Here is a 27,241-nt window from a genome sequence, read left to right on the forward strand (position 1 = left end):
CACACGTACACACAAGGTGATACAAAACGATTTTCTCTCAAAAGAGAGAGGCAGGTGTTATAGCATACTTGAACTAATATTATGTGTAGCCTTTCTATGCTGCAATAAAGGCCCACACTCTGACATGCAAATGATCATACAGGTTATGAATGTCCTCCTATTGATTGTCAGTCCGTGGCTCTTCAGCCTGGAGGTGCAACAGGTTGAGGTTCATCACCAGAAACTGAGCATGGAGGTTAGGCTGTTCAGTCCAATCACGTCACATGTATGCTCAACTGGGGAGAGTTCTTGTAAAAGTGCTGGCCCATCAAGTAGACAACCAACCCCTAAAACAAGTTGAGTTGCCTTAGCGGAATGTGGATGGGCGTTGTGTACCTTTATCAAGACAATTTCCACTTAGCAGAAACAGGATCAAGATCAGCTAAATGATGTCACTGATATGTTAGCGGGGATTTCCTTTGTAAACACCTGAGACAAATGAATACTTTATCTAGTAGCACCCTAAGCTAGATTTCATGGGCAGGTCTCGTATCAGACATGCACACACATCACTCATTCCCAGGAAGAATCTGCCTTCATCACTAAAGATGAAAGACCATAGTTCCTTCCTTCTGTAAGCTTGTTCAATGCACTATGTCAGGTGACAGTAATGACAAATTGTGGCAGGCATACTAGGGGAACTTATAACTACAGTTAGGTCCATAAATATTTGGACAGAGACAACTTTTTTCTAATTTTGGTTCTGTACATGACCACAATGAATTTTAATTGAAACAACTCAGATGCAGTTGAAGTGCAGACTTTCAGCTTTAATTCAGTGGGGTGAACAAAACGATTGCATAACAATGTGAGGCAACTAAAGCATTTTTTAACACAATCCCTTCATTTCAGGGGCTCAAAAGTAATTGGACAAATTAAATAACTGGAAATAAAATGTTCATTTCTAATACTTGGTTGAAAACCCTTTGCTGGCAATGACAACCTGAAGTCTTGAACTCATGGACATCACCAGATGCTGGGTTTCCTCATTTTTAATGCTCTGACAGGCCTTTACTGCAGCAGCTTTCAGTTGCTGTTTGTTTATGGGCCTTTCTGTCTGAAGTTTAGTCTTCAACAAGTGAAATGCATGCTCAATTGGGTTAAGATCAGGTGACTGACTTGGCCATTCAAGAATTTTCCACTTCTTTGTTTTAATAAACTCTTGGGTTGCTTTGGCTTTTTGTTTTGGGTCATTGTCCATCTGTATCATGAAACGCTGCCTAATTAATTTGACTGCATTTAGCTGGATTTGAGCAGACAGTACGTCTCTGAACACCTCAGAATTCATTCGGCTGCTTCTGTCCTGTGTCACGTCATCAATAAACACTAGTGTCTCAGTGCCACTGGCAGCCACGCACGCCCAAGCCATCACACTGCCTCCACCGTGTTTTACAGATGATATGGTATGCTTTGGATAATGAGCTGTTCCACACCTTCTCCATACTTTTTTCTTGCCATCATTCTGGTAGAGGTTGATCTTGGTTTCATCTGTCCAAAGAATGTTTTTCCAGAACTGTGCTGGCTTTTTTAGATGTTCTTTAGCAAAGTCCAATCTAGCCTTTCTATTCTTGAGGCTTATGAGTGGCTTGCACCTTGCAGTGCACCCTCTGTATTTACTTTCATGCAGTCTTCTCCTTATGGTAGACTTGGATATCGATACGCCTGCCCATGGAGAGTGTTGTTCACTTGGTTGGCTGTTGTGAAGGGGTTTCTCTTCACCATGGAAATGATTCTGCGATCATCCACCACTGTTGTCTTCTGTGGACGTCCAGGGGCCTCATGTATAACGCCGTGCGTAAAACTCACACTATAACATGGCGTAAGCACAAAAGCGGGAATGTGCGTATGCACAGAAAAATCCAGATGCAGGAATCTGTACGTACGCAAACTTTCATGTTCTTCTACTACATAAATCCCGATCAGCATGAAAAGTAACGTATGTACACGTGCCTTCTGTCCCACCCCAACTCCTCCCAGAATTACGCCTCTTTGAATATGCAAATCAATATAAATAGCCTTCTGTGAAAAGACAATGGGAAAAGCACGGGGGGAAATATAAGAATTTCAGCGAATACCAAGTGGAGGCAAAGGAAAAACGTACTATTTGTTGGTTTAAACAGTGGTATAATCAACAAAAGGAAGTTGATCGAGTGACAGAGTGTCGGAGAAACTCGAAGGCTCAAGTTCACAAAGTCGCACAGTGCCCGAAATAAAAAAGAAATCACATATCAAAGTCGCCGTGAAAAGGCGAGTCGTAGCCCACCATCTGAGTGTCATATGTAAGCTTATTAGGGTACAGACAAAAAAAATAGGTACACAGTGGGGAAAAAAGCACGATATGTCAACTTTAATCTCGAAATTTCCACTTTAATCACGTAGTTTATTTTGCCATTAAAGTAGAACATCATAAACTTCATCTTAAAATCTTTTAATTTACTAGTTTCTCAAATCCCATTGTAACTAAAGTGGCACATTAAATGCTTTGTTCTGTATTTGATCTTCTATATGCTCTACATGTGTGAATCACTACCTGTTTCTTAAACGGGCTTTCTCTTTCTCCGACAGGACACATAATCCATTACATTCGTGATATTACAGCTGTTCTGAATAATTAAAATACTGAGATGTATACGTGATATCTTTTTCATGATGATAGGAATGAAAGCATGTTATTAAACATGGGAACATGGTGGCGCAGTGCTTGTTCATGTCTCATGCAAGAGGCTTGCGGCGCCATGCGCGACCTTCGATGAAATAATTTATTACAGAAGTACTGTCTCTTTCAAACGTACTAACCTCCAATTCCTGTCCTTACTTTTCTTTCTCCAAAAACCCAATCGCCACACAATCAGCTATATAGACGTGAAGCCATCTGTAAGCTTAAAACGCCGATTCTTCAAAACTTTTAAGGAACATTGAAATATCTTCGTAGTACATGTTTAATTATTATATCCGTCTATCCTTCCAGTGTCGCGTCAGCACCAGCAATAACACAGCGCAAGGCAGGAGCTATCTGTGAACTAGCTAGCACTGCGGCACCGTGTCCTCACATGTTTAATTATTAACAATAAAGATTATTTAAATGAAGTTAAAGTTTTATCTGTATAATATAATAAACATATTTTGCTGCATTTCATCTTAAAAATGATGTCGTCATCATATGTAAATACGCGCTTCATAAAGTGGCGCAGGTTGTGCAATATTATAACTGTAGTGCAAGTTTACAGTGAGGTGATTATAGTTATACGTACAAACAGTTCTACAAGGAGCACTTGATGGACAGATTGAGTGTGTTTATAGTTCTTGGGATGAAACTTTTTCTAAACCGCAAAGTCCGTACAGGGAAGTCTCTGAAGCGTTTTGCCTTGGCTCAGGCAGCGTCTGCTTCATGCTGTGTACCGATAATTCTCTTTCCGATCAGCTACTGCTGTGATTCCCCACTCAGATACAGTGATATAAATACTCCGAGTGGTGCAGTGAGAGTAATATAGAAAAAGATGATCTGCTGTGGCAACCCTTAACGGGAGCAGCTGAAAGAAGAAGAAGATGCAGTGAGAGTTACAACGCTAAAGCAGTTATGGTATTTGGAATACTATGGCTATTCCCTGGACCATTATATTGCTGCAGGTTAATTACAATCAGATGCATTACACTAACAAACAATATGCAGTTAGTTTCAGTGTATTTATAAAGCCGCGTCAGGAATGTAGAGCTAAGAAAGAAAGGGTGACCACACAGGAACAGTAGCACTGCTTTGACGCTGGGTGCTGCCAGTCTGCAAAACATGAGGCCCCAGGTCTTTTTGTGTTGCCGAGTTCACCAGTGCTTGCTTTCTTTCTCAGGATGTACCAAACTGTAGATTTTGCCACTCGTAATATTGTAGCAATTTCTTGCATGGGTTTTTTCTGTTTTCACAGCCTAAGGTTGGCTTCTTTCACCTGCATGGAGAGCTCCTTTGACCGCATGTTGTCTGTTCACAGCAAAATCTTCCACATGCAAGCACCACATGATAATGACATAACGAAGGACTTGCCCACACCTGCCCATGAAATAGCCTTTGAGTCAATTGTCCAATTACTTTTGAGCCCCTGAAATGAAGGGATTGTGTTAAAAAAACGCTTTAGTTGCCTCACATTTTTATGCAATCGTTTTGTTCACCCCACTGAATTAAAGCTGAAAGTCTGCACTTCAACTGCATCTGAGTTGTTTCATTTAAAATTCATTGTGGTAATGTACAGAACCAAAATTAGAAAAAAGTTGTCTCTGTCCAAATATTTATGGACCTAACTGTATATGTTCTGCTTCAGGAAGACAATTGCATACTACATGGCCCAAGTGGACACTTCTCGTGCAACAGTAGTTCTGCAAGCCACTGATGTAAACAACTCCATTCAAATCAAATTAATGGTATAAACAGTGATCATTGATATCTACCAGGAATGAAGAACACTGCAGAGTACTGTATAGCATTTGCTAATGCAAATGACTATTTCTTTAACATTATGAGCACCACCTATTGATAACTGTGGTGTGACCACTGTATTTTGTATCACCATAGGGTTCTATCCTTAGGACTTTGATCACAAAATCATCTGCCTTTGTCTTTACCATATTGAATTAGAGTATTCTAAACTGGATTACTTCTGGGTGTTCTTTTTCACTTTCCACTGTAATGTGTTTTTTTTGTGATAGAAATATGTTCAGATTTTGGTTCTTTTGTTATTTAAATAATAAAATTTTGTGTATGTAAATGGAATTAAGACACTCAACTCGTGTAGCTTTGTAAAAATATCTACCTTCAAGTTTCAGTTCTCAAACAAATCATTAACCACATTTAAATTGTAACTTTTTGACAAACTATAATTTTGCATAATTAAAAAAAAAATTATTATTCTGCCTTCCATGTCAATAGATTTATTCAGCAAAAGTTGGAGCGAGCCACCCCAGCAGAAAGGCAAATGGTGTTCAGTGAAATTTTGCAAGCTGCCTATCAGTTGATGACTGATGTTTTTGGAAATTATGTAATACAAAAGTTTTTTGAGGTAAGCTTATTTCATTTTATATTTAATTTTTTTTTTACTTTGCACTCATCTTAATATATTTTATATTCTGAAGTGGGCTTGATTAGACTCCACACTCTTTCACTTAAAAATGCAACTTACTGATGTTTTTATTTTTTATACTGTCTTACAAGTGTATTTACACCACAAGTGTTAATTGCATTATCTTAAACTGGCATAACACTACACTTTATCTGTGATTTCAGACATAGCCTTCATTTACATAAGACTTAAAAGCTGTTGCTTGGTCTGGCAAATCCTTATTTTTGCTGTTATATGAACATTGTAGGGTAAGAATTTGGCAATAACAGCAAGAATCCATGAATCATGCTGATTTATGTCAACAGTACAGGTTGAGCTTGGTGGTGTAATGGAGTGGTCATGACACACTAGGCCTCTTTATACCAACCAAGCATTATTTCATTATGCTCTATTGTACCTAAGCATTATTGCTGACCATTTGTATCCTTTCATAACCACCGTCTACCATTTTTTCTTAATGGATTATTCTATCAGAGTAGTGTATTACGTCATAAACCACACATCGTTTCAAACTGGTTCAGCAAAAAAAATGAGGTGACTTAAGTTTATTCAACTGAACAGGTCACAGATCTCAGTCCTTTGGAGAACTTTTGAGATAAGCTGGAATGTAAAGTTTTATTCATGCCTTAATTCAGCTATGGGCTGCTGTCAAGCCAACAGGACATCCCCAAAGAATATATATATAGTGCATGTAAAATATAGTAAACTGTGCCTATTGATCATGTAAAATTATTCAACCAAAAAGAATTTTCTAGTATAGACGCATGACATTCTTGTCACTATATTCCGTACTCCCAAGTGGCCACCCAGGAAGAAAGAGTGACCATAACTCCACTTTAGCAAGCCTTGAAATACAAACATGTGTAGCAGTTATCAGCTACTATGTACCCTTATTCCTTTATAATAGAGTGTAATGTCTAGAAACTTGTTCACTTCCGTTCAGGCTCTCTAATTACTAAGGTGTGGCCCTTAAGAAAAGCCTTGTTCAGTCCTTTACTCCTGAGAGAATTCTATTCCATGAAACTTGATAGTAGAAGACAGCATGTAACAGAGTTTGACATGGGTGCTGCATTGAGTCGTGCTTGCCCAAGAGTGAGATCTATGTGCAAAAGCAACCATACATAAAAATAGCATGCAGATCTCTCTGAAACTAATTGTCACTGACTCTCAGCAGACATTTCACTGAAACTAGAGAAGGTAACCGTATATGGCTATACAGTGTGACACTGGAAGATTTTTTTTTTTTTTATTACTACTTTGTAGTAATGGCTCAGAGGCTAATACTATTTATAACTTAGTAGTTTAGGTAAAAAGCAAATGTAGTAATTTCTGCATCTCTGGTTATCATTGTTACAAAAAATAATTACTGTATGTGCTAGGGTAGTTTTATTTCTTCCTCTAAAGTTAGAAGTAACATAAAAATTGTGAGTCAAAGCTTCTTCTATCAAACATGAAACAGATGGCTCCAGCACTGTAGCAACTTCAGATGGTCTGTTATGTCAGACATATAATAGATGCAAGCTGAAAGAGAGAATGCAAATAAGAAAAATGTATAAATAAGTCCGGAATTTACCCCTTTTACCGGCTAATAGACCAGGTATCTTACAAAAGTAGTTAAAAAGCCAGACCTTAATGATTCTTGGGATAACAACAATAATATTTATTTATATAGTACATTTTCATACAAATTATGTAGCTGAAAGTGCTTTACAGGATGAAGAAAGAGGGGGAAAAAAAGACAAAATATAAGAATAAAATTAGGCAATGCTAATTAACATAGAATAATAGTAAGGTCCGATGGCCAGAAAGGACAGGAAAAAAAAAAAATTGCAGGGGTTCCAGGCCACGAGACAAGCCCAGCCCTCTCTAGGCATTCTACCAAACATAAATGATCTCAATCAGTCCTCATGGTTTTCAGGCTTCACATGGAAGAATTTGATGATGCTGGTAATGTGGACCTCTGGCCTTCAATCTATCAATGTAGGGACAGCACGGTGCTTTGATCAGGTGGTGGTGGTGGCACAGACAGAGAAAGTAGGGGTTAGTAGGGATTTTGGAGCCATGAAAAAAAAAAGATAATTGAATACATTTACAGAATATCAGGGTTAAACCAAAACGAAGCTATGAGAAAGCCATGTTAAAATAATGAGTTTTTAGCAGTTTTTTTAAAGTGCTCTACCGTATTAGCCTGGCGAATTTCTTTTGGTAAGCTATTCCAGATTTTAGGTGCATAACAGCAGAAGGCTGCCTCACCACTTCTTTTAATGTTAGCTCTTGGAATTATAAGCAGACACTCATTTGAAGATCTAAGGTTACGATTTGGAGTGTAAGGTGAAAGGCATTCTGAAATATAGGATGGAGCAACATTATTTAAGGCTTTGTAAACCATAAGCAGTATTTTAAAATTGATTCTAAATGGCACGGGTAACCAATGTAGTGACATCAAAACTGGAGAGATGTGCTCGGATTTACTTTTCCTAGTTAAGATTCTAGCAGCTGCATTCTGCACAAGTTGCAATCAATTTATGTCTTTTTAGGGTAGTCCTGAGAGGAGTGCGTTACAGTAGTCTAGCCGACAGAAAACAAAAGCGTGAACTAATTTCTCAGCATCCTGTTATCTAAGTTTTGCTATATTTCTTAAGTGAAAAAATGCTGTCCTATTAATCTGAATAATATGTGATTTAAAATTTAGATCAGAGTCAATAATTACCCCTAAATGTTTTACCTTTGTCTTGACTTTTAAGACTAATGGATCAAGTTTATTTCTAATACCCTCATTATATCCATTTTTGCCAGTCACTAAAATTTCTGTTTTCTCCTTATTTAGTTTGAGAAAATTACTACTCATCCATTCAGAGTTAAGACATTGTGTCAGTGAAACCAGAGAGTTGGGGTCATCAGGCGCTATGATGTGTGTCATCAGCATAGCTGTGGTAGCTCACGTTATGCCTTGAGATAATTTGACCTAATGGAAGCATGTAGATCGAAAAGAGCAGTAGACCCAGGATAGATCCATGTGGAAACCATATAGAATATCATGTGTCTTTGAAGTGCAATTACCACAACTAGCAAAGAATTTTCTACCTGCCAAGTAAGACTCAAACCAATTTAAGACACTGCTAGAGAGGCCCACCCATTGACTAAGGCAATTTCTAAAAATATTGTGATCAATAGTATCAAATGCGGCACTCAGATCTAAGAGAATGAGAACAGATAAATGGCCTCTGTCTGCATTTGCCCGCAAGTCATTTACTACTTTAACAAATGCAGTTTCTGTACTGTGATTTGTTCTAAAACCTGACTGAAACTTGTCAAGAACAGAATGTTTATTCAGGTGATCATTTAGCTGCATAATGTCTGCCTTTTCTAGGATTTTACTTAAGAAAGGCAGGTTAGAAATAGGTCTAAAATATTCAAAAGCAGACGAGTTAAGATAATATTTTTTGAGCAGTTGTTTAACTGCAGTAGTCTTAAGACACTCTGGGAAGACCTAATGATGAATTTACTATGTCAAGAATACTATCAATTAGCACACCGGGTACTTCTTTGAAAAAACATGTTGGTATTGGGTCAAGGACACAGGTGGAGGGTCTCAGTTGAGAAATTATTTTATATAAATCAGGTAAGTCTATCCTGGTGAAAGAATTTAATTTGTTTAAAATGGAGTACCGGGGTTTAAGACAGTTTTGGGGAGATGTACTATATAATATCTAATGTCATTAATTTTGTGATTAAAAAAAATATAGCAAAAGCCTCACAAGTTTCATTGGAAGTTTTTTGGAGGTATTCCATTGAATGACTTGGGTTTAGCAGACGATCAATTATAGAGAATAAAACTCTGAGATTACTAGTATTGTTATTTATAATTTTAGAGAAATAGCACAGCCTCTTAAGATGGACTAAGTTGTTATATTCTGTTATTTTAGCCTTCAGTATATCATAGTGAATATTCAGTTTAGTTTTTCTCCATTTACGCTCAGCTCTCCGGCATGTTTTCTTTATATCAGATACTATTTGGATCTTCCATGGTGTAACTGTGCTGGAGGATTTTTAACTGTCTTTCAGGAGCGACTACAGTGGTGTGAAAAACTATTTGCCCCCTTCCTGATTTCTTATTCTTTTGCATGTTTGTCACACAAAATGTTTCTGATCATCAGACACATTTAACCATTAGTCAAATATAACACAAGTAAACACAAAATGCAGTTTGTAAATGGTGGTTTTTATTATTTAGGGAGAAAAAAAAATCCAAACCTACATGGCCCTGTGTGAAAAAGTAATTGCCCCCTGAACCTAATAACTGGTTGGGCCACCCTTAGCAGCAATAACTGCAATCAAGCGTTTGCGATAACTTGCAATGAGTCTTTTACAGCGCTCTGGAGGAATTTTGGCCCACTCATCTTTGCAAAATTGTTGTAATTCAGCTTTATTTGAGGGTTTTCTAGCATGAACCGCCTTTTTAAGGTCATGCCATAGCATCTCAATTGGATTCAGGTCAGGACTTTGACTAGGCCACTCCAAAGTCTTCATTTTGTTTTTCTTCAGCCATTCAGAGGTGGATTTGCTGGTGTGTTTTGGGTCATTGTCCTGTTGCAGCACCCAAGATCGCTTCAGCTTGAGTTGACGAACAGATGGCCGGACATTCTCCTTCAGGATTTTTTGGTAGACAGTAGAATTCATGGTTCCATCTATCACAGCAAGCCTTCCAGGTCCTGAAGCAGCAAAACAACCCCAGACCATCACACTACCACCACCATATTTTACTGTTGGTATGATGTTCTTTTTCTGAAATGCTGTGTTCCTTTTACGCCAGATATAACGGGACATTTGCCTTCCAAAAAGTTCAACTTTTGACTCATCAGTCCACAAGGTATTTTCCCAAAAGTCTTGGCAATCATTGAGATGTTTCTTAGCAAAATTGAGACGAGCCCTAATGTTCTTTTTGCTTAACAGTGGTTTGCGTCTTGGAAATCTGCCATGCAGGCCGTTTTTGCCCAGTCTCTTTCTTATGGTGGAGTCATGAACACTGACCTTAATTGAGGCAAGTGAGGCCTGCAGTTCTTTAGACGTTGTCCTGGGGTCTTTTGTGACCTCTCGGATGAGTCGTCTCTGCGCTCTTGGGGTAATTTTGGTCGGCCGGCCACTCCTGAGAAGGTTCACCACTGTTCCATGTTTTTGCCATTTCTGGATAATGGCTCTCACTGTGGTTCGCTGGAGTCCCAAAGCTTTAGAAATGGCTTTATAACCTTTACCAGACTGATAGATCTCAATTACTTCTGTTCTCATTTGTTTCTGAATTTCTTTGGATCTTGGCATGATGTCTAGCTTTTGAGGTGCTTTTGGTCTACTTCTCTGTGTCAGGCAGCTCCTATTTAAGTGATTTCTTGATTGAAACAGGTGTGGCAGTAATCAGGCCTGGGGGTGGCTACGGAAATTGAACTCGGGTGTGATACACCACAGTTAGGTTATTTTTTAACAAGGGGGCAATTACTTTTTCACACAGGGCCATGTAGGTTTGGATTTTTTTTCTCCCTAAATAATAAACACCATCATTTAAAAACTGCATTTTGTGTTTACTTGTGTTATATTTGACTAATGGTTAAATGTGTTTGATGATCAGAAACATTTTGTGTGACAAACATGCAAAAGAATAAGAAATCAGGAAGGGGGCAAATAGTTTTTCACACCACTGTATGTCAGTGGCAACTTTAGTATTAAAATTTTCCACCTTACTGTTTACATTATCCCTCACTATTGTAGTAAGCACTACAAACAGTTGCTTAAAATCTTTGTAAACTTTGAGGCTGCAGATGAATCAGAGAAGCGTTTTTTAATAATATGCTTCTCGTTAATTTTTTCTAGCATCATTTCTATATTAAATAGTAAGAGAAAATGATCTGCCTCGCATCAACTTTTAGTCCTTTAGTAATTACCAATTTCCGATGTGTGCCTTGCTTTGTGTGTTGGCTGACTATTCCTTCTTTTGCTTTCAGGTCACACTGATTATCGATATGAAAATTAAAGTCGCCAACTATTAGGAACATGTCATAGTTCATAATAATAATTGACAAAAAGTTTGAAAATTCCTTAAAGAAAGACGCATTATATTTGAGGTCTATACACGGACAATACTAGAGACTGAGAAACACCTTGAATAACAATGGCAAGACACTCAAAGGACTTGAATATATCAAAGCCGACATCTTTACACTTTAACTGGCACAAGTAAATATTAGCTAAACCACCGCCTTTCTTATCTTGGCAATCCGCATGAGTAAAGCTGTAATTCGGAGTTGTAGATTTGATTAAAACAGTCGCATCATTAGATAAGGTTACCAAGGAAAGGTGTAGGAGGAACTTTAAGACTCTCCTTCAAACATAGGAAGTTTTAGCAAGAATCCAATTGATATTTTCACAGTTGGTAATGTGGGGCCCATCTTCTATTCGTGGTAGTCAAAAAGAGGAGTCAAGGCAAGCACCTCAAAATGACAGAGCCTAAAAAGCAGGCTTTACAGGAATCCTTTGAGAAAGGAAGCGCTAGACAAGACAGGTTGAGACATACAAAGATACCGAAAAAAAGGATTGTACAAATTTTTGACATTACATGTAAGGCAAGAGAAATCAAATATTACAGGTGACGTAGCTGTAATAAATACATATAAAAATAGAAAGTCAATGTAGGAAACTGAAAGGCAGGTATAAATCTGGTTAACCATAAGACATTATCAAAAGAATTGTATCACAGAAGGTGATCGTGCATATATACTTTTCCTTTTTCCTTTTTTTTTTTTCTTCTTAATCTTTTTTACCTGTTTGGCATCATTACTATCCTACAGTAGAATGTAACAATGCCTAGATGTTTACCGTGCAACTTGCAGTTATGTAGCAATCTCAGAATTTGTCTGTAGTGAATTACTGGTTATATTAGTAGCAGTAAGTACTGGGAGAAATAAATGATCAGAAGTAACAAACTACACAGTAGCAATGTACATTTATCAGGTTAACAAATAAGTACTTATAACAAGCATAACCTAAATTTCAATCTTTCATCCATTTTCAGAAATGTATTTGTTCAGGGTTCTGTAGTGTAAAAGTTTCAGTAACAATTAGACACAGAGCCATAACCAACTTAAGACAGTCCATGGCATAAAAAAATGAGTCTCCTTTTAATCCATCAAGCAGACATTTGAGTATAGAAGGAAAGGTGGAGAAGATTCCATACACATGTGGAGAGTGTCAGTACTAAAAGCTGGTATTCAAACCCAGACTCCTGAATTTTGTAGGCAGAAGCAGTGAGTATAATAGCACAGATCTTTCTCCTTAGGCTAAAAATGTAATAAACAAAAAAGAAAAGTAATTGGCAGTTTTGAGATATTTTCACTTTGAGCACAATACTTTACACAGTACATATTTGTAATTTGAACAGCCCCCTACCCCATAGGCTAGCTGTTAGTTTAAGTTATATAATAGTTTTGCAAACCTATTTATTTATGCCCTTCAGAGGTACTGAAGCAATAATTTAAACATCAGTTATTTTCAAAAGTTGGTATGTGTAAAGGATGAGAAAGACAAGATTCCTTGGTCTGCCATTAGTATTTTGTGTCCAAAAGGGTCATGACTGAAAATTCACGCGTAAATGGTAAATGTGAACTACCATAATGAGCTAGGGTTGCAATTGTTCATCAATGCTGTGATGTCCATGCTGTAAAGAAGCTGTTGCAGAAGGTTTGAAACTGTGACCTAGTTTATGGGGATTTTCATTTTTTCCTGTCCTTTAATGCCTATGTCCTTGGAGTCAAACTTGGATAGTCTTCTGCTTCTGGTGCCTGGGGTCAGGCAGTCATAGCCTATACAGACATGTTGTGTATTTTGGGAAACATTTTTCACATGACTCTGTAATCTGGTAGTAATTTCTATAAATATTTGACATATTTGATTGAATTGTTTCATTAAATATTTTAAGTATTTAAGATCATACTGTATCTTTTGTGTACAGTGGCAAAGGCTGTAACCTTAACAGAAATTTTGATGAACGGATAAGCAAATATAGATCTTGCGTTCTATTTCTTAATGATCACGTTTACTTGGTTTATCCCTTGACTTGCACACCACTCAATAAATGATATTTGTTTTGGTGCATACTTGCACGTAATACGATATTTGAGGGATGCTGATATACTGTAACATCTTTATATTTCCTGAGGTCTAGCAGCAGTACATCACCACTGTCTTCCAGCGTAAACTGTTTTCCAGTGTAGAACAGTAGAACTCGACGCAGCTGTGACAATTTGTATTTTTGGTTTGTTGTATGTATGCTTAAACTATGTCATCTAGAAAGCATAAATGTTTGTTGTCCACAGTTTTATTTGTCATGTGACAGTTGCTTACGGTATGCAGAATACCATCTGTGCCTAGGTTTTAGTTAAATATGTTTTGCAGTTACCTAATTCTTGGCTGTTAAAACAAGCATTCAATCTCTTGTTTTTCCATTTGTGATTTTAAATCACAAACAATGTGCTTATATGGTAGACTGCTACTCATCCTCAACTAAGAAATAAAAATAATAACTAAGTGGTATTTTATTGTATTTTAATAAATGCAATTTAATAAATTCTTATTATTAAAGCAACATATAGTATATGTAAAATAAATGTAAAAATCAGTTGCATTCAGTATATGATCGGTACCACAATTATTCTTATTTGTCTCTGCTTAAGAGTATGGCAGAATTATGCTTTGTGATTTGCGTTTGGTTCATTACAAAGGTGTATTTGAAGGTTGTAAAAGCATTTGGAACTAGCAAACTGGAGCAGAACTTAAATACCTATAGTTCTTTAGACCACGTTTGGTGATTATATACCAGGATAGATTTATGCGCCTAATATATTTACATGACAGGTTCACCTCTACAGTATCTGCTGCTTCAGGATTGCATTGAATTTTTCATCAGGCTCCTGAAAACACCCATATGAAACAGGTAAGGTGGAAAGGAGGACATTTTAGGAGTAAATCATAGCTTCCAACATCACAGATCATGGCTCAAATAATGAAGAAACATTTTTTTCCACTGTGTTTATAGAAGAGCATGTACAAATGATCATCATCAATGTTTTGTAGTTAACTGTATGCAACAGGTTGATGCATTTGTTGAATTTTGTGTTGTAGTCAGTCTCTTGTAGACTGGATGAACCAACTTTTTCAACACTTAAGACAACCTGGCCATTAGTGCTGTGGTGAGATCATGAAGCCATTTGTGAACCATCGTAATACCATTTTCCTTCTTAAAAATGCATGTGTACATAATAGTGTTTCAATATATTCAATTAGCAAAGTATTTTAATGCTTTTTTTGTTTTCACACTTCATCTGAATGCTGTTAACCTTTAGTATGACATGATTTACCAGTGTGTTGGGCATCATGTACTGTACAGAAGATATTGACATTCTTCTTTGTTTTTAGTTTGTAAACCATAAATATTCTTAAGATTGCATATCTAACCCTATGTTATGTTTCCTTTTAAATATGGAGCTTTAGATTTTTGCATTTCAGGTATGTAGAGTCAAACTTGGTTTCTTGATGGATAGTGTCTGGTGGGTTTATTTTCAGTGAGCATTGTTTTTTTTTAATTATTAAAATATCTGTATTTAGTGTATCCCTTTAAACAGTACCTTAAATTTTTTTTTAATGGAGACCTGGCAACTGTTTTGTTTGCAGTGGTGTTATATTCTTCATGTAAGCTATTTTATGTATGATGTTCCAGTACTTCCTCAGTTGTTAGTTACTTTATAAGACTTTTTTTTTCTATTTTTGAAATACAGGATGATCCAAAATGAAGTACCACATTTCTCAAGGTCATTGTGCAAGGTAGTTGCAGCCGAGTGGGTTGGGGTGGGGGTCCTTTAATAGGCAACATGCCTTGGTCCGGTGCGCACCATGCTTTCACTGTCGAAGTGTTCTTCAAAAACAACAAATCCATCATCACTACACAACACGCCTTCCGAACGCACTTAAGCATTCCTCCTAACTGTGATGTCTCAAATCAGAAAACAATTCTTCAGTGAATGAGTGGCTTAATTTAGATAGGCGGGTACAACATTTAACAGAAAATCTCTAGCCCATCCTTCAACTGTATGAACTCCTGAAAACATCCAAGCTGTAAGGGCATCAATTTTGCAGTCTCCTAGACATTCAACACGCAAATATGCTTCTGCCTTAGGCATTTCCAACATGTCTTTGAGGAGGATTTTACATGAGGACCTTAATTTCTATCCATACAAAATGATGGTATTGCAGGAACTCACTGAGAGAGACTGGGAGAGCCGTAGAAAGTTGTGTGTGAACAATCTGCAGACCTTTCATCGAGATGGCATTGTCATTTGCAGCGACGAGGACATTTCCATTTGAATAGTTGCATAAATAAGCAAAACTTTCACTATTGGGCTGAAACCAACCTTCGTGAACTTCATCAGAAGACCCCTGCACAGTAAGCGTGTTACAGTTTGGTGCGCCATTGCAGAATTTGGCATTGTAGGCCCTTACATTTTTGAGGAGGGGGGAGCAACGGTCATTGTCACTTCAGAACTTTTTGTGGCCCCAGCCGGAAGAAACGGATGTGGTGGATACCTGGTTTCAACAGGAAGGCGCCACGGAGATCCATGCAAGTTTTGAGGGAGATGTTTCCGGGGAAGCTGATCTCCCTGCATGGCAATGTCATGTGGCCTTCACGTTCACCTGATCTTGCTCCATGCGATTTCTTCTTGTGGGGCTATCTCAAGTCTAAGGTATACACTCGCCAACCTCAAAACCTTGAAGCCCTCAAGGATGTTATTCACTATGAAATTGCGACTATTCCCTTTGGCCAAACGAGTCATGCAAGCATTCAGAAATCGTCTTGATGAGTGTATCGCTAATGATGGCCACCACCTTTGAAGATATCATTTTTAAAACATGGTGAAAAAAATCTGTTTTGTATATCCTTTCTTGTGTCATAGTGAAATGTATTTTATCTTGTAGCATTTTTGTAGAATAAACATTTGAAATGTGGAACTTCTTTTTGACTCACCCTGTATACACTTTATAGCATCTGTTTTCATTTAATATTGTAAAATTTGACTAAAGTGTTTATCTTAGATATTTAAAGTGTATTACTTGACAGTTAGCTCTGAGGTTCAACAGGTGTTTTGAGTTTCTCAGTTTATCTTTTTTGTTTAAGGTCCATAATCTATAATTGGCACACACTTGCCAGTACATATCCTGAACAGACAAATTCTTAGCGATCCTGGCCTGGCCTATAGTTTGCCAAATAAAAAGATAAACAGTTGAAAAGAACAGTTGTTATTAAATATTAAGTAAGAATTTTCAGTGCTGGTACAATAACAGCAGCTTGCATACGTCCTGAAATGAAGGCTACAATAACTGGTAAAAGACATCAAAACTTTATTCAAAGTAATGTTATTTACTTATTGTGGTGTATGATAGTTGCCATCACTGAATGTAGTGTTCTGTCACAGAAAACATCTCTCTTTGTAACATGTTCAGTTTTACAAAAACATCTACTTTTTATTGGGGATGCATCAATATTATTTTTCTCAGACTGAGTATGACTACCGATATTTGTTTGACTGAAGTCTCGAAAACAGTATTTGTTTATGTCCATCAACTGTCAACATCACTATTAATTTTAAATATCAGACTCCTAATTTGGAATAACATAATTAAAAACTGGACAAATAACTCAAAAGTGGTGTACATTGCATAGAACAGATTACAACACCATTTTTAAAATGGCTCAAATTTCACAAAAGAAGAAAATAAAAAACACAATACTGTACAAGTAATTGTATGTTAACTAAACCAAAACAACATTGTTTCAAGGCTTTCAACATTGGATCTAATAGAACAATGTTGTTTACAGGAATTTGGCTAAACATAACAGAAACAGTTCTCTTACTGGTATCCCATTTCTTTAAGATAGCTAGATTAGTGGCATAAAGGTATACAGGTTAAAAGTCATTGGGGAACACCTGCCACTGGAAAGGTCAACGACTCTTTTGGGAAAGCAAGTGGCAGATTCCTTTTAATGAACAAAAGTATTTCTGCCTTTTCAGCTGTAAGCTTGTTTCTGGTTTCAGTAGCAATATATTAAGGTGGTTTTCTCCGAACGAGAAACTATGGTCTCTCCCAGGTATGTTTCCAGCTGTATGGCAGCAGCTACTAGAACACAACTCATTGATGCCGCTGCACTTGCTGCTGCACAGAGCTGGTCCTTCCAGGGAATTTTAGCAAGCGGTGTTGCATCATCCTGTCCAGCTGCCTCCAGACCACATAATTCTTGCAGCTCCAGCAGCACCATCTCTTTGGCCTCCTTAGCTATATTGATATTTGAAAAGAAGGGATTCTAAATATCTATTACATATATGCATGCCCATTTTTATGTCCAATCAAAGGACAGTTTTTGATACTTAGACATTTTATGTAATTGAAATGATTGATCTAGAGTGCAACATATTTATTTTAAGAAGTTTTGACAGTTAAAATTAATAATAATAATAATATGTTTTATTTATATAGTGCCTTTCCCATGCTCAAGGTGCTTCACAGAGTCTTAGGAAAAAACAGCAGGGTACATGTAACATTGAATACAAATGTTTTCTGGAATAGAACAATGAAACAGATAACAAAGCATTAAATAGAATAAATAACAATAAACCAGAGTAAAATACTAAATTCAATACTAAAAGAAAAAAACCTAACATATAACCTAATTTGTGATATAACAGACACACAAATTATCCTGAGCACCATTATTATTATTGTTATTTTATTAGCCACCCTAGAGAAGTACTTCAAAATAAATTCTTTAAATTTATTTACATATAGTCATGGTAAGGAATCAGGACAGAAATTTGTGAACATTTATTGATAACACATACAGTTGGATACCTATCTATCAATCTATCTATACACACACATGCATATATAATATAAATAAATTTGTTCAGGGTTTTGTAGTGCAAAAGATTTAGCAACGATCAGACATAGAGCCATAACTAACCTAAGACAGTCCATGGCATAAAAAAAGTCTCCTGTTAAACCCTCAAGCAGATTTTTGAGTATTGAAGGAAAGGTAATGAAGATCCCATACACATGTGGAGAGTGTCAATACTAAGGGCATTTCCTGAAATGCATCTGCTATTGCTTGACCTGTATGGGAGAGCAAACTTCTCATCTATACATTGTGCAGTTAAGCTGATGGATATACATTGGACAAATTATCACTGCTCCAAATGTCAGTGGTGAAGCTGACAGCTGTTGTCGTGCAATTAGATGCCGATATGCTTTTCGGTGCATCATTGGTATGACTTAGAATGTTGTATTTGGGTTCCAGTACGTTCAGGAGGTGCCAAAATCCCACATTATCAACAACTGACTGGGCACAACCTTCTGTTACTTTCACAGCCCATGGGTTATCATTCAACATTTTTCTTTTCTTGCTCGATTCTGCTGCAATGTTGGTTGATGCTGCGTGCTTTCTGAGGCAATTTTGCCATGCTCATTCTTATGTTTACTTTTGAGTTGTTTAATTAGGTTACTTATATCTCTAAATTTGATGCCATACCTCCTCATGATATTTTAGAAGGGCATTGTTTACAGTGCACTAGGCTTCAGTTTTATTTTAAAGAACTTCCAGACCACAGACATTTTGTGTTCTCCATGTTTTTTTTGTTTTTTTTTTACCCCAACCAAACATTAGCATTCACACAATCATGTGTGTGTGTTAATAGTATCTGTTTTAGGTATTGGTGCATTTTTACAAGTACATGAACACTGTATTGGACCAAAACCTGATACCAGTATTGGTATTGTTGCATCCCTACTTTTTATTGAGGGTTGTTTTTGGTTGCTATTAACAACAAATATTTTCAACTTCATTTGCATCAGAAATTTGTGAAAGCACTGAGTATATAATTCAGTGTCCCTATTTTTTTCATTAATAAGGGATATTAATTTAGCTAACTATATCTTTTAAACACTTATATCTACTCCAAGGAAATGCTAATTTATAGAAAGATTTGTCTTACAGTTTGTCAGAATATGTACATTAAGTTACAAAATTACTGTTACTGCATCAAACCTTTATTTTTCCATTCATTTTCTAATTGGACTGTTCAGGACTAGGCTTGCATTACCTACTATCATTAGGCATAAGAAAAGCATCAGCTCTGTGTGGAGAGTTAGTCAATGCTGTACTCAGTTTAAAGAGACATTTGAATATTTTGCCAAGTTTTGTTTCTGAACTCTGAAACAGAAGAGCAAAACATTCTAATAAAACAGGGCATTTAGCAAAAAATAAGTATTGTATGTCTTTAATATTGCAAATAACATACTAAAGTTGTATTAATTGTCTGGCTGGATAATTTCAGCTTTAGTGCACTTCCCTTTTGGCTGATGCTAAGCCTTTTCAAATACTATACAGTTAAAGTAAAACAGTATATAAATAGACTCACAAATACATCTGCGCAGATGTACTAATGCTTTTCATGACGTCTTTTGGGTTCTTAATGGTGGTAATGTAAGTAAAAGGAAGTACTGTATAATGTAATTAAGATGAACTAAAATGTATCTGTGTACATGTGTGTCTATGTGGATTTACACACACGCACAAGATATAGATACTTGATACATTGTTTAGGCAGTTTCACTGTAATTTAAACCGTAACGTTGATGGGTCAGTCCTAAACATCCAGTGCTCCAGTTGTTTAAAATTTGTGCCAGCAGTTGAATAATGTCTTTATAATTAAAGTAACTTCTAGAGGTCTTCACAATTAAAAGTGTGATGTTAAAGTTTTTGGTTATATAATGAATCAGTTACCACAGAGCTCCTGCTGCCTACCTGCTATACCCAACTCTCCCTTTTTTCTTCAGGATTTTGTATATAAAACTCAAAATGCATTCTGTGTTTAAAAAAATAGGAGGTAAAGAGTTCTTAAACATACTGTTTTTTTTCTCAATAGTGTGCTTTGCTCTGCCTTTAAACTTAGCTATTGATACTTAATGATTACCGCCCTGTGGCTCTGACCCCAGTAATAATGAAGTGCTTTGAGAGAATCCTCCTAAAGTACATCAAGGATGACATCCCTGCTGGATTTGACAACCATCAGTTCGCCTACAGGAGGAACAGATCGACAGAGGATGCTGTCCCAATAGTACTTCACACAGCCCTGACTCATCTACAGTGCCCTAACACTTATGTTAGGATGCTATTCGTCGATTTTAGTTCAGCGTTTAACACCGTAATCCCAGACAAGTTGGTACAAAAGTTTCATAATCTGAGTCTGTCCACATCGTTGTGTCTCTGGATCAGGGACTTTCTTATCAACAGGCCTCAAGTGGTTAGAATTGGAGATTGTACATCAGCCACACTGTTTCTGAACACAGGCATGCCACAGGGTTGTGTGCTCAGCCCAGCACTCTTCACGTTATTTATGCACGATTGTTCTGCCATCCATGCCACAAATATGGTTTTAAGTCTGTGGATGACACGACCGTGGTGGGTCTAATATCAGACAATGATGAGACTCACTACAAAGAGGAGATACAACACCTAGCACTATGGTGCTCAGCCAACAACCTCATCTTGAACACCAGCAAGACTAAAGAGGTAATTGTGGACCATAGGAGGTCCAGAAGAACAGAACATGCTCCTATATACATATATGAGGAGTCTGTAATGTGTGTGGACAATATCAGGTTCTTGGGTATCCACATTACATTGGATCTGACCTGGTCTTTGAACACATCTCACCTGGTAAAGAAGGCCCAACAAAGACTTTTCTTCCTCAGGAAGATGAGACGTGCTGGATTCTCCTCTCGGCTCCTCACAAACTTCTACAGATCCGCTATAGAAAGCATTCTCTGTCACAGTATGACAGTGTGGTAGGGCAGCTGCACAGGACAGGAAGGACTTGGCACGGGTGGTGAGAACAGCACAGGGGATCGTAGGAAGTCCTCTCCTAGACCTGGACTCTGTATATGCTGGAAGGGTGCAGAAGAGGGCCAAATGTATAGCTGTGGATCTCACCCATCCAGGAAATGGACTGTTTGTATCACTGCCTTCGGGAAAGCGGTACAGAAACATAAAAATACGCACCAGCAGACTGAAAGACAGCTTTTTCCACAGAGCTGTGAAGTCCATCTGCCCCTGCTGATACGCACACATACATCTACATCTAGCCCTAACCTGCCTACCTGTAGACATGCATACGCACTTTCCCTCGTAATCGTCCCCTGCAGACCCACGCACACAGATCACTGGTCTCCGCAGGCGTACTACCTCAGGAAAAGTCTGGACTTGATGATGATTTATTGCTGCTGTCTTTTATATTTATTATGTTTATTTTATTATTTATAGTGTATTGTGTATTTTAAGTATTCTGCCTTGAAGCCGAGTCCTACCAACAAAAAATTTCGTTATGTGTATGCATAATGACAATAAAGAATTCTACTTACAGATATTTCTTGTTTTTCTTGCTAAAAGAGTTTTTGATTTGTGTTTTGTTCACTGCAGTTTGGTAGCCAGGATCAGAAATTGGCTTTAGCTACAAGGATCAGAGGCCATGTTCTACCTCTCGCCCTTCAAATGTATGGCTGTCGCGTTATTCAGAAAGCCCTGGAGTCAATTTCAACAGACCAGCAGGTAATTGTAAGTCGATTTTTGTAATCTTTTATTTAATGTGCTCTTTAGTCATGAATCTATTTTTTTATCTAGCCATTATTTTATTAGTAAACCTTTAGCTATAGCCTATCCCTGTATCTGTAGTGTAATATAGTTACCATCCTTAGAAAAAATTTCAGTCCATCAAAATGAATGCTTACACACACACACCGATATTTACACACATTTCACCAGTTTACTGTCTCCAGTGAAACTTTGTGCTGTTTGAAGTAGCAACATTACCGGTACTTAGAAGAATCCCATAAATTGTGAAATTATAGAAGGCCCCTCTCTGTTTCATTGTCCAATATCCATATCTTAGTATTTATATTGATAAAAAAGGATATTTAACAGTTAAGGTCGATTTATATTTTATATAAACATTTATTATTTATTTATTTAAACATTTTTGGATTTTTCACTTAATGCTGCAAAAGAATAAATTGAATTGAAAAAAGCACAAAAAGAAACCAGAAGTGAATTGAAATAAAAACTCTGGGAAGCAGTAGTTACTGTCGTACTAACGTCTCTCAATTTAAGTAGTATTCTTGAATTGAGTTTGTGTGTAGCATGAAAGTAATTTTAATTTTAGCACTTTGGTACCTGGTAGACTAAACGCCAGCTTTCTGTTATGAATAGTACATGACCAGTAATCGAGCACTGTAATTCAGATATGGAAGGGTGTAATTCCTAACAGATCCCTACAGGTAGTTCCATCATTCACTGTGTAAGCATTAGAAGTCACATATAAGGCTGTTGTCAGGAAAATTACCCTTTTCAGCATATAATCGATCCTCCTAGTCACCAGGTTTGGCTTCATAGATTTGTAGTAGACAATATATTTGCGTGTGTATTAATATAAAAAAATATATTAAATGAGAGACTTTGGGGTTTAGGTAAAAAAAATAATTTTTCTCAGTCTTTCCTTCTCCAGAATGAAATGGTTAAGGAACTTGATGGACATGTCTTGAAATGTGTTAAAGACCAAAATGGAAATCATGTTGTTCAAAAGTGCATTGAATGTGTCCAGCCTCAGGCTCTGCAGTTCATTATTGATGCTTTCAAGGCTCAGGTAAGGATATGTTTACTTGTAGATCAGCATATTCTCTTGCATTTACAAATAATGAACTTGGCTACCATGTTCTCTCTGTAATTTTTATTATTATTGAAAACTATGAATATTTGTAACTTAAGTCAAGAACTACTACCTGGTTGTTTCATTAGCACTCTAGTGCAGTAATATATGCAGTAAAAGTATTACTTTTGTTCTTAACTAATAGAAACAAGACAAAAATTTTGCAAAGGCCAATGGATTTTGCAAGGTAATAACATATAGAACCTGTTTTTAGATCACATCATGAAAAACACTTATCATTAATTTGAGAAGAGAATGCAGATAAAGATCATCATCGTTTCTCATAATGATGTGGAAGAGTAGTAATCATATGAAGCAAAAGTGTAAACTGCTTTAACACCAGAGTTGCTACTGAGAAGTGACAGAGAGAAATGAGAGAAATAGTGAGAGTTTTTGACTGCTCAAATGTTCCATCTTTGTATTTTGTGGCCTGTACCTTTAACAGAGCTCTTCACTGTACAAAGGGTTTATGTTTCAGTTTCCTTGTAGCTACAAATTTTAATAACAGTTTAGTAATACACATTTAAACAATTAGTCTGCCGTACTTCTGTTATCTTTAGCATTGAAGGAGTAAATGAAATGACTACCTGAGAGCTAAGCTATATCCATGTATTTTAATATGTAGTGTCAATGCAGCAGATGGATGTTAGAGATGTATTCAATCACTGATGAAGTTCTAATTATATTAGATCACCACAAAATGCTATGATTCTGATATTTTCAAATTCCTTTGCAGAACTTTTTTTTTCCAAATCTGCTTTAACTTTTAATTTCTGTTCATTTTGAAAGGTCTATTTTAAGTAGACACAAATGTAGTTCATTTTCAGATTCCCCCTTTAATAGTGCAAGCCATAGCACATATGAGATGTGACCACACTCTGGAATATAAACTTAATGGCCGACATAAAGTAAATAAAATGTGTTTTTTGCATTTTATCCAAGTGTCAGCTTATGTATTTGTATTTGTGTAGCACACTGTTGTTAGTAACACCCAATCTGTGTGTGTGTTTTTTTTTATTATTATTATTATTATTTACAGCACCAGCTAATGGCATATGCCTGCCGGTCTGTTAACCAAATGTTACTTTTATTTTGTTCTGTATATGGTGAGTGTGTATACCTTAAGATGATGTCCCATTATGTGATTTTGCTCATTGCCGACTGCATTTGCTGATCTTGTTAGTGGACCATGTCAAATTTACATAACTGAAAATCACTAGGCATATCGAGATTGTGGGCTGACACAATTATTAAACCCTTTTTGTGGAAGCCAACATGCTTCCTGTCAGAGTCGGTGCTATATAAAAGGTTAATTGGCATGTTAAATTGAGCTGCAATTATGGACCTTTTTTTTTTTTTTTTTTTAAATCTTTTTTTTCCATTATATTGTGGTATCTAAAATATGAGACATCAGACAGACAATCCTCAATTTGTAGACTTCTGTTAACAAGTTCCAAAATACCTGCATTCCTTATTCCTCATCACTGCATTATATGGATTGTATTTTCAGATGAGCACTTATTGGTTGTCAACTCTCATGCACACATAACCTTGTCTTATGACTAAAGACAAAGTTAAACCTGTCAACAAGTCTCAGACTTAGTTGGTCTGAGTTGCGTGGTATGTCAGGTAATGCCACTGTACCTAATTGGAGAACCCCACCATCCGCTTCTGACTCTCCTTGAGATTATGTAAATGAAAGCTACAACTGAAAATTGGTGGAAAAGTCATCTAATGTCACATGTCTTTTACTCTACAAAAATGTCTGTCTTTAAAGCAAAACCAAAAAAAAAACATATAAGGTAAAGGCAAGACTGAGAAAACCTGACAGATGTAAAAATCCAAACACTTAAATTTATGCCTAGTTTTACTCTGATATAATAGCTTTTGCTTGTTCTTTTAAACTAAGGATAAGTTCTGTATCTTTCAAGACAAACTTATTTCTTCGCAATCATAGTATATATTAATTTGCCACCTGAAATTTTGTTCTGATGTGACATGTATTTTTATAAATTTCAAAAATACCTTGTCTCCTTGCAGTTTACAAACATGCTGGTAACACTTTACATTGCGTTCATAATTACACTGTAACTACTATGTAATTACCTGTATACAGTATCTCACAAAGTGAGTACACCTCTCACATTTTTGTAAGTATTTTATTATATCTTTTCATGGGACAACACTGAAGATATGACAGTTTGATACAGTGTAAAGTAGTCAGTGTACAGCTTGTATAACAATAACCTCAAAATAACTCATCACATAGCCATTAATGTCTGAACCGCTGGCAACAAAAGTGAGTACACCCCTAAGTGAAAAATGTCCAAATTGTGCACAATTAGCCATTTTCCTCCCCGGTGTCATGTGATTTGTTAGTGTTGCAAGGTCTCGGGTGTGAATGGGGAGCAGGTGTGTTAAATTTGGTGTTATCGCTTCTCGCACTCTCTCATACTGGTCACTGGAAGTTCAACATGGCACTTCATGGCAGAGAACTCTCTGAGGATCTGAAAAAAAAGAATTGTTGCTCTACATAAAGATGGCCTAGGCTATAAGAAAATTGCCAACACCCTGAAACTGAGCTGCAGCACGGTGTCCAAGACCATACAGCGGATTAACAGGACAGGTTCCACTCAGAACAGGCCTCGCCATGGACGACCAAAGAAGTTGAGTGCACATGCTCAGCGTCCTATCCAGAGGTTATCTTTTGAAAAAAGATGTATGAGTGCTGCCAGCATTGCTGCAGAGGTCGAAGGGGTGGGGGGTCAGCCTGTCAGAGTGCTCAGACCATACGCCACACACTGCATCAAATTGGTCTGCATGGCTGTCATCCCAGAAGGAAGCCTCTTCTAAAGATGATGCACAAGAAAGCCCACAAACAGTTTGCTGAAGACAAGCAGACTAAGGACATGGATTACTGGAACCATGTCCTGTGGTCTGATGAGACCAAGATAAACTTATTTGGTTCAGATGGTGTCAAGTTTGTGTGGCGGCAACCAGGTGAGGAGTACAAAGACAAGTGTGTCTTGCCTACAGTCAAGCATGGTGGTGGGAGTGTCATGGTTTGGGGCTGTATGAGTACTGCCGGCACTGGGGAGCTACAGTTCATTGAGGGAACCATGAATGCCAACATGTACTGTGACATACTGAAGCAGAGCATGATCCCCTCCCTTCAGAAACTGGGCCACAGGGCAGTATTCCAACATGATAACGACCCCAAACACACCTCCAAGACGACCACTGCCTTGGTAAAGAAACTGAGGGTAAAGGTGCTGGACTGGCCAAGCATGTCTCCAGACCTAAACCCTATTGAGCATCTGTGGGGCCTCCTCAAACGGAAGGTGGCGGAGCGCAAGGTCTCTAACATCCACCAGCTCCGTGATGTTGTCATGGAGGAGTGGAAGAGGATTCCAGTGGCAACCTGTGAAGCTCTAGTGAACTCCATGCCCTGCTGGAAAATAATGGTGGCCACACAAAATATTGACACTTTGGGCACAATTTGGACATTTTTCACTTAGGGGTGTACTCACTTTTGTTGCCAGCGGTTTAGACATTAATGGCTGTGATTTGAGTTATTTTGAGGGGACAGCACTTTTACACTGTTATACAAGCAGTACACTGACTACTTTACATTGTATTAAATTGTCATATCTTCAGTGTTGTCCCATGAAAAGATATAATATTTACAAAAATGTGAGGGGTGTGCTCACTTTTGTGAGATACTGTAAGTACAGTGTTGTACTTATACAGGTAATTACATAGTAGTTATAGTGTAATTATGGACACTTAATGTAAAGTGTTACCAACATGCTTTATGTACAGTAAATGGGTGCATAGCCGATAGCATGATCCATTTTGCCAGACTGCAGTCCAAATCCTGACTTAGTGAACTGATGCCAGACACTCTTATTGCTACCTAAAAGTTTGTTTGCCTGAATGGCCCTCCCTTTGGAATGCAGCATTTGCAGCCTTATCTGATCAGATAATCGATGCCAGACCTTGGGATATCTCTCTGTAAGGCATGAAGTGTAATTAGTTTCTGAACAAAGTACCATACATCTACAATGAGTAACACTGATGGACGGAACTTTATCATCAGTGGTCAACCAAGAGGATGGGGTTATGTGCACTAAAGAAGGTAATGACAAGTCCTCTGTTCCTCCCTACAAATACCCTTGTAACATCCTAACTAACTGTTCTTTCTCTGCACTTCAGGTTGACCTATTCATAATTTTGCTGTTCATTGCCAGA

General features: G+C 37.3%; 1 protein-coding gene across 10 annotated transcripts in view; it reads left to right on the forward strand.

Annotated features, from left to right (window-relative positions):
• LOC114648396 (pumilio homolog 2-like) overlaps positions 1 to 27,241 on the forward strand; it is a 195,043-nt gene that overhangs the window by 134,986 nt on the left and 32,816 nt on the right. For 6 of the 10 annotated variants that reach the window (XR_007934481.1, XM_028797401.2, XM_051924972.1 and 3 more), the window contains exons 15-17: positions 4,952 to 5,081; positions 21,709 to 21,843; positions 22,775 to 22,927. Coding sequence is in view for 9 of the 10 variants with exons in the window: in XM_028797401.2 (XP_028653234.2) it covers positions 4,952 to 5,081; positions 21,709 to 21,843; positions 22,775 to 22,927 (418 nt within the window). In the remaining variant the exon portion in view is untranslated. The remainder of the gene's footprint in view (positions 1 to 4,951; positions 5,082 to 21,708; positions 21,844 to 22,774; positions 22,928 to 27,241) is intronic. The other 4 variants (XM_051924970.1, XM_051924971.1, XM_051924969.1 and 1 more) reach the window with 3 other exon arrangements.

This window comes from Erpetoichthys calabaricus, chromosome 3 (assembly GCF_900747795.2).
Source record: "Erpetoichthys calabaricus chromosome 3, fErpCal1.3, whole genome shotgun sequence".
Classification (NCBI taxonomy): domain Eukaryota; kingdom Metazoa; phylum Chordata; class Cladistia; order Polypteriformes; family Polypteridae; genus Erpetoichthys; species Erpetoichthys calabaricus.